The sequence below is a fragment of the Nannospalax galili genome, unplaced genomic scaffold, assembly GCF_000622305.1.
Source record: "Nannospalax galili isolate Female #2095 unplaced genomic scaffold, S.galili_v1.0 scaffold64, whole genome shotgun sequence".
In the NCBI taxonomy this organism is placed as follows: Eukaryota; Metazoa; Chordata; class Mammalia; order Rodentia; family Spalacidae; genus Nannospalax; species Nannospalax galili.
Genome location: NW_008352316.1, coordinates 2039149 through 2050888, shown reverse-complemented (window position 1 = coordinate 2050888; position 11740 = coordinate 2039149). Strand labels below are relative to the sequence as shown.

General features: G+C 40.3%; 1 protein-coding gene across 2 annotated transcripts in view; it reads left to right on the top strand.

The window, feature by feature from the left end:
- Positions 1 to 5540: 5540 nt before the first annotated feature.
- Exosc9 (exosome component 9) overlaps positions 5541 to 11740 on the top strand; it is an 11341-nt gene continuing 5141 nt past the window's right edge. The window contains exons 1-7 of one of the 2 annotated variants that reach the window (XM_029554139.1): positions 5541 to 5720; positions 6048 to 6142; positions 7091 to 7210; positions 7319 to 7421; positions 7600 to 7737; positions 9325 to 9407; positions 11173 to 11281. In XM_029554139.1, the coding sequence (XP_029409999.1) occupies positions 5655 to 5720; positions 6048 to 6142; positions 7091 to 7210; positions 7319 to 7421; positions 7600 to 7737; positions 9325 to 9407; positions 11173 to 11281 (714 nt within the window). In that variant the 5' untranslated portion in view covers positions 5541 to 5654. Of the gene's footprint in view, positions 5721 to 6047; positions 6143 to 7090; positions 7211 to 7318; positions 7422 to 7599; positions 7738 to 9324; positions 9408 to 11148; positions 11282 to 11740 lie in introns of both variants that reach the window. The other variant, XM_008849240.3, reaches the window with a different exon arrangement.

Below are 11740 nucleotides of genomic sequence, written 5' to 3'. Positions count from 1 at the left end.
CAATGTCAGTCCCTAGATCATCCCCTCTCTGAGTCTCTTAGGGTTCAGTTCTAGTTCCCTCAGAGGACACCTACCCAACAATCCCTACCACTGCAAAAGAGAAAAGCAAACAAACACAGCTCCCACCATGCCACCACACCTCTGGAAAGTAGGATGTGCTGGCATTGTTTAGGAAATAAATAAAGAAATATTTTAGCTAGTTGTGATTGGCATGCATCTACCCTTGCAGCACTGAGAAGGGAGAAGCAGAAAGATTGAGAATTCAAGATCAGCCTAGGAAATATAGGGAGACTCTCTCAAAACACACATGCACACATAAAAAAAGGAGGAGGAGGAGAAGGAGGAGGAAGAGGAGGAAGAAAGAATAAAAAGAAAGAATATGGGGTTGGAGAAAGGACTCAGTGGTTAAGAGCACTGGCTGCTCTTGCAAAGGACCTGGATTCAGTTCCCAGCACCCACACGGTGGCCAACAACCGTCCATAACTCAAGTTCCAGGGCATCCAACGCCCTCTTCTGCCCTTCTGTGGGCATTGCACAACATGGGTGCACTTAGATACATGCAGGTAACACACATACATATAAAATAAAATATATAATAAAATATTTTTAAAATGAAAAAATATAATAGAGAAAACAGTAAGACTAGTAAGCTGGCATTTAGTCTTGTTAGCAGTGGACTCTGGCATGTTCCAAGGGCTTTTCAGATGTTAACTTATTTAACCCTCATTACCACTTTGTAAGGTAAGTTATAATTAAGCCCAGTTTTTGGCTGGGAGAAAGGGGGAGATTTCCAACTTGCCAAAGGTCACTCAGTTAATAAGTTGTGGAGTTGGAATTAAACCAGGAAGCATAGTGGAGCCTGGACTTTCTCCATTAAACTCTCAAATCCAGGTGTGCTATGTGCTCACTCTTTAGAATTCAATCACCCGGTTTACCTCCAGCACCTTGCCCCATCATTGTGTGTGGCCTCCCTCCTGATCAGACTGTCTGCAGAGAAGCCCCCTGCTACATTATGATGAGGACTTTGCTTTTCTTTTAGTCGCACATCATTGAGAGGCAGTACTGTGTGTTAGGTGATTATTTTTTGTCTGCTTGTTTATAAGCTCCAGGGGGCTTTAGAAGTTTTTTTAATATTTTATTTATTATTTTTATTTTATGTGTATGAGTGTTATGCCTGCATGTAAGTAAGTGCACCCGTGTTGTGCAATGCCCACAGAGGACAGAAGAGGCTGTTGCTTCCCCTGGAACTAGAGTTATGGACAGTTGTTAGCTGTCATGTGGGTGCTGGGATTTGAACCCGGGTCTTCTGCAAGAACAGTCAGTGTTTTTAACTGCTGAGCCATCTCTCCAGCCCTCAGGCTTTAAAAGTTTTATTTCCCCCATTTTCCCAGTACTTAGAAAAGAACTTGGAATATATAGTATATTCAAACACACAAGTATACTGGAAAAGGACTAAATTCTTAGTTTTGCAAAGTTGTCACAAATCTAAATTTCATCAGCAATGCCAGAAACAAAAGTTTACAAAGACTCCCACTTTCAAACTTAAGCCAAAAAGACCCCACCATCAAACTCAAAGAAGGTCCCACATTCAAGCTTAAATTAAAGAAGACCTCACCAACCAACTCAAGTTAAAGAAGCTCTCACCAGCAAGCTTATCACATAATCTATGTTCAATTCAATTTTCTTCCCAGTTGTTATTTTATGTTGGACATTGATAATTCTTTTCAGAGATGTATATTCATGGAAATTATAATATACAGTCTGCATTTTCAGATATCATTATTAAATAAGATTAAAATAAACTGCTGAGGGGCTAAAGAGATGACTCAGCGGTTAAGAACACTGGTTGTTCTTGAAGAAGACCTGGGTTTGAATCCCAGCACCCACATGGCAGCTAACAACTGTCTGTAATTCTAGTCCCAGGGGATCAATCTGACAGCCTCTTCTGACCTCTTTGGCAATTGCACGACATGGGCGCACTTACTACATGCAGGCAATACATGAATACACATAAAATAAAAAAATAAAAAAATAAATTTTAAAGTTAAAAAATATATTGTTGAATGGATCATTTTGTCACTGACATGCTAAATAACACTTTAAGGGCCAGAGTTTTGTGGGTTTTATTTTTTTTAAGTAAAAGCAGAGTTGGCCAAGGCTTTTCTATGTATGAATAAAAAGTCAAATTCCCAGCATTTTCTATTGCTGGAGGTAGAAACTTCCAGTTTCATGCAGCTTCAGCCAGATTCTTGAGATGTGAATTATACCTTCCTTACAGAAAGCCTCTTAGAGGCCATTAAAAATTCCCCAGTGAGCCGGGTGTGGTGGCTCACACCTTTAATCCCAGCACTTGGGAGGCAGAGGCAGGTAGATCTCTGTTACTTCAAGGCCAGCCTGATCTACATAGTGAGTTCCAGGACAGCTGGGGCTACAGGGAGACCCTGTCTCAAAAAGATCAAAAAAAAAAAAAATTCCCCAGTGAGCCGGGCATGGTGGGTGATGGTGTATACCTTTAATCCCAGCACATAGGAGGCAGATGCAGGTGGATCTTTATGAGATTGAGGCCAGCCTGACCTACATAGTGAGTTCCAGGCCAGCTGGGGCTACAAAGATATACTGTCTCTCTCAAAAAAAAAAAAAAAAAGCCACATTCAGAGTCAGTGAAATTGTTCAGTGAATAAAGCCCTTGCCATGCAAAACTGACAACCCGAGTTCAACACCTGGAACCCATATAAAGGTGGAAGAAGAGAACTGGCTCCTTAAAGTCATTCTCTGACCTCACATGCATGCCCCTCCCACAATAATAATAAACAATTAAAAAAATTTTCCGGTCATTGAAGGAAGTACATGCCATTGATACAGATTTATCTTTGTATGAACTGCAGATTCCTTCATAAAATATATCCACAGCAGGTGGATGGCCTTAGAGATTGCAAAAAAATGTCAAGTGAAGATTGTCTCTGCACATCTTATTTAACTTTGTGGGTGCCAGTTACACTCCTTGGCACACAGAACAAGTTCCATATGCTTTTCTGACTCCATCTAACTCTGGGTGTCTGCAAACAACTGGCAGTGTCCACTGTGAAAGGGAAGGGGTGCTGATGCCTGTCATTATTTTATCTAAAGTCAACTGGGTTCCAAGAGCTACACAAGACTGGCTATATCTGTTTCTCCAAGAAATTGAGATCAGAGGTTCTGGACTTTCTACTCTGTGAGAGAATCGACTGCAGGGGATGGGAAACTCAGACTACTGCCCTCTGCCTCCAGTTTCTCTGGGATTGCACCTAGGAATTTATGTCTTTGGCTGGCTCCCTGGCTAAACTGATGCTGCCAGAGAGAGGATCACAGAAAGAAGGCAAGAGTTTGGGTAGTTTTTAAAAGATGAATTATGTTCCTTAGAAGTTCTAGGATTTATAAATGGGAAAATCTTGGGATTAAAAGTCTGGCTAAAAGAAGCCAGGAGCATCTCAGCAAGTTGTGTGTATTTGAATAATTGGACATGCTGGAGATTATGGGAACAGGACTAAACTAGCAGTCTGAATTTTGTTTTGTCAATATTTAAATCCTTTAGACTGATCATACATTTTGTGGGTACCACAGTCTCCACCTTTCCCTATTGTCCTATATCTGACCACCTTCATTCACTTGTAATCTTCCTGGGCCCTGGAGTCATTTGGCTTTGCAAGCTGCACACTGGGTATTCCAGAACCCATACAGCTTTAACATTGTGAGATGACATTCATGGCTTTCCCTTTTGTGCCAAGGATAGAAAAAAAGTTCTTCTCACTCAGTATTTTTACATATCCTTATCTAACAATAAAGAATCATCAAGTAAAAATATCTTCACAAATACTGTATCTCCCATAGGAATTAAAACTCAAAATAAACAGAGATAGCCTCTTGTCAGAGAATTTAACACAAAAATGGAGATCAAAATGAATACAGAAATGAATGGATAAGCAAATTATACTAATTCAGGGTTGCAAGAAGAAGAGGAGCAGGAGGAGGAGGGAGGAGGAAGGAGGAGGAAGAGGAGGAGGGGGGAGGAGAAGGAGAAGGAGGGGGAGGAGAAGGAGGAGAGGGAGGAGGAAGGAGAAAAGGAAGAGGAGGGGGAGGAGTAAGAAAAAGGTGGAGGAGGAGGAAGAGGGGAGGAGGGGGGAGGTGGAGGGGAGGAGGAGGAGGAGGAAAGGGAAGAGGAAGAAGAAGGAAAGAAGAATAAGAACAAGAAGGTTCAATACATTTGAATTTCAGATAAAGAAGAGACATTTTAAACTCAGTATGTCCTATATAATATATGGGTCAAATTGGACACATATATTAAAAAAAATATTTACCTGAAACTCCATTTTTGCTAAACGTCTTTTATATTATCTGGAAACATGAGTTTTCTGGGTTGTTTTTGCTTGCTGTAGATGGATCATTTGTGTTCATTCATCCCCCACCCCCACCCCATACACATACACCTGATAAGTCCTACATGCTGAAATCCTAACCCCCTATGTGATGGTATGAAAAAATGGGGCTTGGAAAATGAATGAGACACAGGGCTAAAGACACTGACTTTATGAATGGGATTAGTGCTCTTATAAGGGCCTCCAGAGAGCTCCCTTACCCTCCTACTGTGTTAGGAGGCAGCAAAAAGAGGGCTGTCTACAAACCAAGAGGCAAATCCTCATTAGACACTGAGTCAGTTGCACCATGATCTTTTAGAACTGTGAGAAATACGTTGTTTATAAGGCAGCCAGCCCACAGCACATTGTTCTAACAGTCTAGACTAGGGCACTGCTATGCCAAGTTACCAGAAACTCAAGTCTAAAAGCAACATAATATTTTAGAGTTCTGGTAGCCTTTTACAAAGCCAGCTGTGCAACATCTTCTTTCTTTTCTGACCTCTCAGCCTATGTCACCCCCTTGTCCTTTCCTAGTTCCTCTCTCCTTCTCCTGCCTCCCTCAGTTAAGGACCCTTATAATTACAATCCACTCACTCAGATAATCCAGGACAATCCACTCATCTCAAAATTCCAATTTTAATCATAGTTACAAAAATATTTGCCACATAAGGTGACTGTATATATGTCACCTTATACAATTTCCAGAGATCAGGATATGATCTTTGCGAAAGGCCTACTTCACAACTTTCTTAGCATTTAGGTGCATTACAGTGAGTTAAGTCCACAGAAACCTTAGGGCCACAGACATTAAATTTTAATGATAGTAATTTAATAAAAATTCATTGTTTTAGCTGGGTGTGGTGGCTCATACCAGCACGTGGGAGACTGAGACAAAAGGACTGCCGAGTTTGGGGCCATCTTGGGCTACTCCCCACCCTGGGCAACTCTTGTCCAGCTTTGGTCCAACAGGTCTGCGGACCCCAAACCCCTAGCCGCTACCCAGCCCTTCCTCCCGCAGCACATCTGGCCCCTCCCACCCAGCCAGCCCGGGTCACCAGCCAGACAGTCCCACCCACCCAGGCCCATAGTTCCGCCCATGCTGAGCTCCGAGTTTGCTCATTACAGGCGGCTGGCGGCACCCAGTCCCCAGCCCGTCGCCTAGATGACGTCATTCTGCGCGCCCGGAATGAGCCAGTGTGCACAGCATCTCGGGCGAGTTTCTTCCCGGAGATTCTAGTGCTGGACCGCGTGTGAGTAGACAGCATGAAAGAAACGCCACTCTCCAACTGCGAGCGCCGCTTCCTGCTCCGAGCCATCGAGGAGAAGAAGGTGCGAGGCCTGTGGGGGCGCGGGGCCTTGAGGTGTGGACTCGGGTGAGCCATGGAGTGGATTCGTTGTCAGTCCCGTGACCCGCAAGGTAGACTCCGATGCTGGTGGTGTGGACTCTGGTGGCCCTCTGCGTGAATTCTGTCAACTCCGCGAGTGTTCTGCCCTGGTCAGTTCCTTTGAGCCTCACCACCAGCGCTTGTCGGTGTCTCGGGCTCCGGGTGGGGTGGTTAGCACACCACTTTGCTCCAGGTATTAAGCCTATGACCAGAGAAACATAGCTGTTGCCCATAAATATGTGTTAAAGGAGTAAATAATGTTTGTTTACAGCGGTTGGATGGCAGACAAACTTATGACTACAGGAACATCAGGATCTCATTTGGAACAGATTATGGATGCTGTATTGTAGAACTGGGGAAAACAAGGTAATGGGATTCTTGTTAGTGCAACAAAGGGAGCTGTGAAAGTAGCATGCCGACATGGTGGTTTACCAAGCAGCTCAAACGTTCAAAGAGTATTTTGTTTGGTTGCAGAAAACGTATTTAGTTTTATGTTAGGTGTGGTGGTGCATGCCTTTAATTCCAGCATTCTGGGGTTAGAGGCAGGCATATCTCTGGGAGTTGGAGGCCAGCCTGGTCCACACAGTGAGTTCCAGGCCAGCTGAGGCTATAAGGAGACACTTTAATTTTAACTGTAAATTTGCTTTCTTCTAGTTGAATATCATAGTTATGACCTTTATAAATCATGTAGTCAGCTAACATTGATTTCACTAAATTTGTTACCTGCATATCTCACTTCTAATGTGGGAGAACTTGAGATCTTGCCATTAGTGAGTTCCACTTTCCCTTTTATTATTGAATGACATGAGAATTGGGTTTCTGAAAGTTGTGACTATATTTGGTCAGATAATGTTAAACCATGCCATATGCAAACCTTAAGAAAGTTCAGGTTTCCATTTCCTCTTGTTTGTTCTGTTTGTTTAAAAAGAAGGATTGATTTTCTTTAAGTCTGGAATAATAAATACTGTAATAAGATTTTTCTTTCTGTCATATTTTTAGGTATACCAATTTGTTTTATTTTTGCATGTAATCTAGTATACATTTTAACTTTATTATTATTGTGTGTGTGTGTGCACATGATGTATGTAGGGGGCACAACTTTGTGGAATCAGTTGTCTCTTTCATTTAAATGGTTTCTGGGGGTCAAACCCACTGAGCCATATCACTAGACTTGGTCTACTAGTATATTCTATATGTAATTTCTGCTACTTAAGTCACAATGGTTGAAAATTGATTTTGTATTTTAGATTTCTTCTTTTTTTAATTGGAAAGGAAATACGTTTATTTGACTACTTTGTACCTTTATTTTTACAGAGTTCTTGGACAAGTTTCCTGTGAACTTGTTTCTCCAAAACTCAATAGGGCAACAGAAGGTATTCTGTTTTTTAACCTTGAACTCTCTCAGATGGCTGCTCCAGCTTTTGAACCTGGCAGGTATTTCAATCTTTCTTAAGCTGACTTAGCCATAGAAAAACTTAGTAGCAGCGAGTTTTAGTGCACAGGGTTGTATTTCATGACATTTGTTCATCCCTGTTTCCATAGGCAGTCAGATCTGTTGGTGAAGTTGAATCGACTCTTGGAAAGATGTCTAAGAAATTCAAAGTGTATAGATACTGAATCTCTCTGTGTCATTGCTGGTGAAAAGGTGAGAAATATGACCCAAATTCATAATAATGAAGTACTGTTGATGTGCTGTAAGTTAGCAGACAATAAAAACATAATTAAGTTTCAAGAGTCAGAATGGCTTATTTACACATTTTCATGTTCTCAAATGACTCATGTAGACTCAACAAATAAATCTAAAATCTTAAATTCACTTTCAGGTTTGGCAGATCCGTGTAGACCTACATTTATTAAATCATGATGGAAATATTATTGATGCTGCCAGCATTGCTGCAATTGTGGCCTTGTGTCACTTCCGAAGACCTGATGTGTCTGTCCAAGGAGAGGAAGTAACACTGGTAAGCTTTAAAGGTTCAAACCAGAATTGTTCCTATGAAGGAGTGGGTATTTTGGATGTGCAGACAGCTATTTATTAGTGGAATTGTGTTGTAGCTGGCAGTTAGACAGGTTCTGAATTTTGTTCATAAGACAAAAACTGCAAATGGTCAAAATTGTCCTAGAAATTGCCAGTTTCCTTTATAGCAATGTTTCTCAATAAGAACGTACTCCAGGGCTGGAGAGAAGGCTCAGTGGTTAAGCTCTTGCAGTGGACCTGGGTTTCATTCCCAGCACCTACATGACAGCTAACAACCATCTGAAAATCCAGTTCCAGGGGAATCCATTGCCTTCTTCTGACTCCGTGGGCATTGCACAACACAGGCGTATTTACATACCTGCGGGGAATGCACTCATACACATAAAATAAAAATAGTTAAAAAAAAAAAAAAAAAAAGACCAGAGTACACTGTTTAGGGTCACCATGAGATACTTATTCTTAAGGGGCCTGAAGTACTGAAAAGGATGGTGGTTCAGCAGATTCACATTTTCTTTAGGCCCTTTGTTCATTAAGCAAAGTAGATGACAAAAGTCCATCAGAAATGCCTGGGGGCTTGTTACAGCACATTACAAGGCTCTACTAGTAGTGGAGAACAGCGGTAGGATCTAAGAACTTGTACTTCCAAGAGTGCTTGTATGGTCCTGCTGTTGATGCTCCAGGGACCATTTGAGAACCAGTGGTTTGTGTTGTCCTTATCTTTTTGCCCCTGAGTTGTAAAGGGATCCATCAAATGCCCAAATTTTCTGGGCAGTCATTCATAATGCTGCTTTGAGACACTATGCCAAGACAGGCTCTGAAGGACATTGTTCCTACAGAGAGAGGGAAAGGCAGTAAAAAAGAAATAGGACATGATTTGAAGACTTAAAAATGAAATCATCTAAAAACTTACTGCTGATGGAAATGTTAATTGGTATAATCATGTTGTAAAAGTTGACAGTTTCTTAGAAGGTTAATTATGAGTTCCAGGAATATTTTTGGGTGCTGGAAACCAGCAGGACTCTAATGTGGAATTCTTTCTCAGAAACCCTACATGGGGGCCGAGAGGTGGCTCAGCAGCTAAGAGCACTGGCTGCGCTTGCAGAAGACTTAGGTTTAATTCCCAGCATTCACATGGATTCTAACAACCATCTGTAACTCCAGTTCCATTTGATCCAATGCCCCTCTGTCTTCTGTGGGCATTGCACACATAGGTGCACTTACATACATGCAGTCAAAACTACTCATAAACATAAAATTAATTAGTTAATTAAAAAACTGGATGGTTGCAAACACATAGTTACTGAAAATTGACTCATACTTACAGTGAGTGGATTTTATGGAATGTAAATTATACTCCATAAACAGTTTTTGTAAAAGGTATACAGTTTTGAGGAACAGTGCTAAAGTCATGCAATTACAGATGTAGTTTTAAGAGGCATTACATAGCTACTCACTACGAGTTAAAAATTGCATATCTTATTAGGGTTTGATTCTCAAGATGATTTTCTCTGTGTTTTTAAATTTTTCTAAGTTACTGACTTTAAGGATTTGACCTTTTCTTCTGAAACAGTATACACCTGAAGAGCGTGATCCTGTGCCATTGAGCATCCACCATATGCCCATTTGTGTCAGCTTTGCTTTCTTCCAGAAAGGGTAAGTGTCAGTTTGTCATGGGCCAAAATTATAAGTACAGCTAGGAATTTTATTGTGATTTTTTTTTTTTTGAGATAAGGTTCTCATGTATCTCAGGCTGGTCTCAGACTTCCTACATAGCTAAGAAATGACCTTGAACTTCTGGTCCTCCTGCCTCTACCTCCCAAGTGCTGGAATTATAGACATGTTCCACCAGGCCTGGTTTATGTGGTGCTGGGGATCAAACCCAGGGCTTTGAACATGTTAGGCATTGTTGTGCCAGCTGAGCTATACCCTCAACCTGAAGCAAAGAACTTTATTATTATTCTCAAATGTGTCATAGACATTCCTTTAATACTAGAGCACTTACAGTTCTTTCCTATCTTTGTAAGAAAAATAGGAGTGACAAAAATTCAGCTATCATAATTATACTTTCCTTCATTTTTCTCCTCATAGCATACTTCTAAATTACTAATTTACTGTGACATTGTAACATCTTACTGTATCCACATAATGATGCTTCTGAGTGAAGCTTGATCCTTAAATCTTCAGGAAGAAAAAAAAAAAAGGTTGGTACAAAAACTAGAGAAAATATTTCAGCTTTTAGTCATTGCAATGTGAATTTTAGACCAGGAGAATGGACCAGCATTATCCAATAAAAATAAAATGTGCAAACCACAAAAACAATCAAAATTTTTTCAACAATTCATGTTAAAAAGGTGAAAAGAAACCGGTAACAGCCTTGTAATACCAATAATGAGGCTGAGACATGAAGATCTCCGTGGGTGTCAGGCCAGACTGAGCTACATAGCAAACTCTAGGCCAAACTCAGAAACATAGTGAGACCCTCTCCAAAATCAAAACAAAACAAAAACAAGTAAAATTTATTTTTTAATATTTAATATCTACAAAATATTTTATTATGTAGTCAATATTTTAAAAATTATTCAGGACTTCTACATTCTTTTATATCCACTGAGTATTTGAAATCCATTTAAAAAAATTTTTTTTCTGTTTTTTTAAGACAGGGTAGCACTGACCGACCTGGAACTCAGTATACTCAGTATATAGACCAGACCGAATTCACAGAGATCTGCTGCTTTCTGCCTCTCAAGTACTGGGATTGAAGGTGTACACCACCATGCCCAGCATTGAAAACCAAAATTTTACACCCTCAGTTTAGACTAGCTCAGTATCCACAAGTGTCAGCAAATGCAGTGGGCAGTGTAGAAATAGGCAGTCCTTTTCTGATACGCCATCAGCAGGACCTAGAAGTAGGGGACAGAACCTTGGGGACACTTTAAAATGAACCAAATCAGTGTTATCTCAGTATTAATGAGCTAGAAGCCATTTAATCAAAGAGATGGCATTTGTATTATGTTTTAGTTTTGTTTTTTTTTTAAATCTCAGTCTTAACTTGATGTGATTTCCTTCATATTTAATAAATAATTATGGTGACTTTTTTATTTCTTTTGCTAACTATTGTGGTGTTCTAGTTTGATTTCTGTTGCTGTGATAAAACTGACCAAAAGCAGCCTAGGGGTGGAAAGGGTTTGTTTGGCTTATACTTCAGAGAAAAATCCCTTTCATCATCCATTTGTGTTAATGAAAATAATTCTTTCCTCTGTAAAGTGACTCAGATCCACAGGCTTAGACCTTCACTGTGTTGACTATATTCTAGATTTCTAAAAAAATCCATTATCCTAAAAATAATTAGCATTCAGCTTCAGATTTGTTCAGGACCATTTAACATTCATTTCAGAACATATTTATTGGTGGATCCTAGTGAGCGAGAAGAACGAGTGATGGATGGCTTACTAGTGATTGCCATGAACAAGCATCGAGAAATTTGTACCATTCAGTCCAGTGGTGGGATAATGCTGCTAAAAGACCAGGTTAGTGCTTTGACTAGTGTCCCTGTAAGAACAGGTCATTTTTCAGAAGTTTTTAAAGATTATCTTGTAACCAAAAGGCACTAGGATACCTTAGATGATTGAGCCTAGGCTGTGTAAATGCCTGATTTCAGTCCAGTTATGACATATTGCTGATAGCTGGCCATGGGTTATCTCTTTTCCCTTGCTCCTCCTTTATCTGGCCATCCAGGATCTTACCCTTGCAACCGGAGGAATACTTATTTCTTTCAGTGAAGAAAAATTCATCTTTTTCTTAAAAAACATAAAAGCATCAAATTGCTTATGAATATTGTGGACAGCTTGCTGTGTTGGGGGCTGGAGTGGTTTAGTTAGATGAGGGAAAGAAAAAAAAAACCTTAATTGGGCCTATTATATGCTGCCCAATTATTTGCTATTTATTGTATCCAGTTTAACCATTGATAAGACTAAGCTTTCATTTCA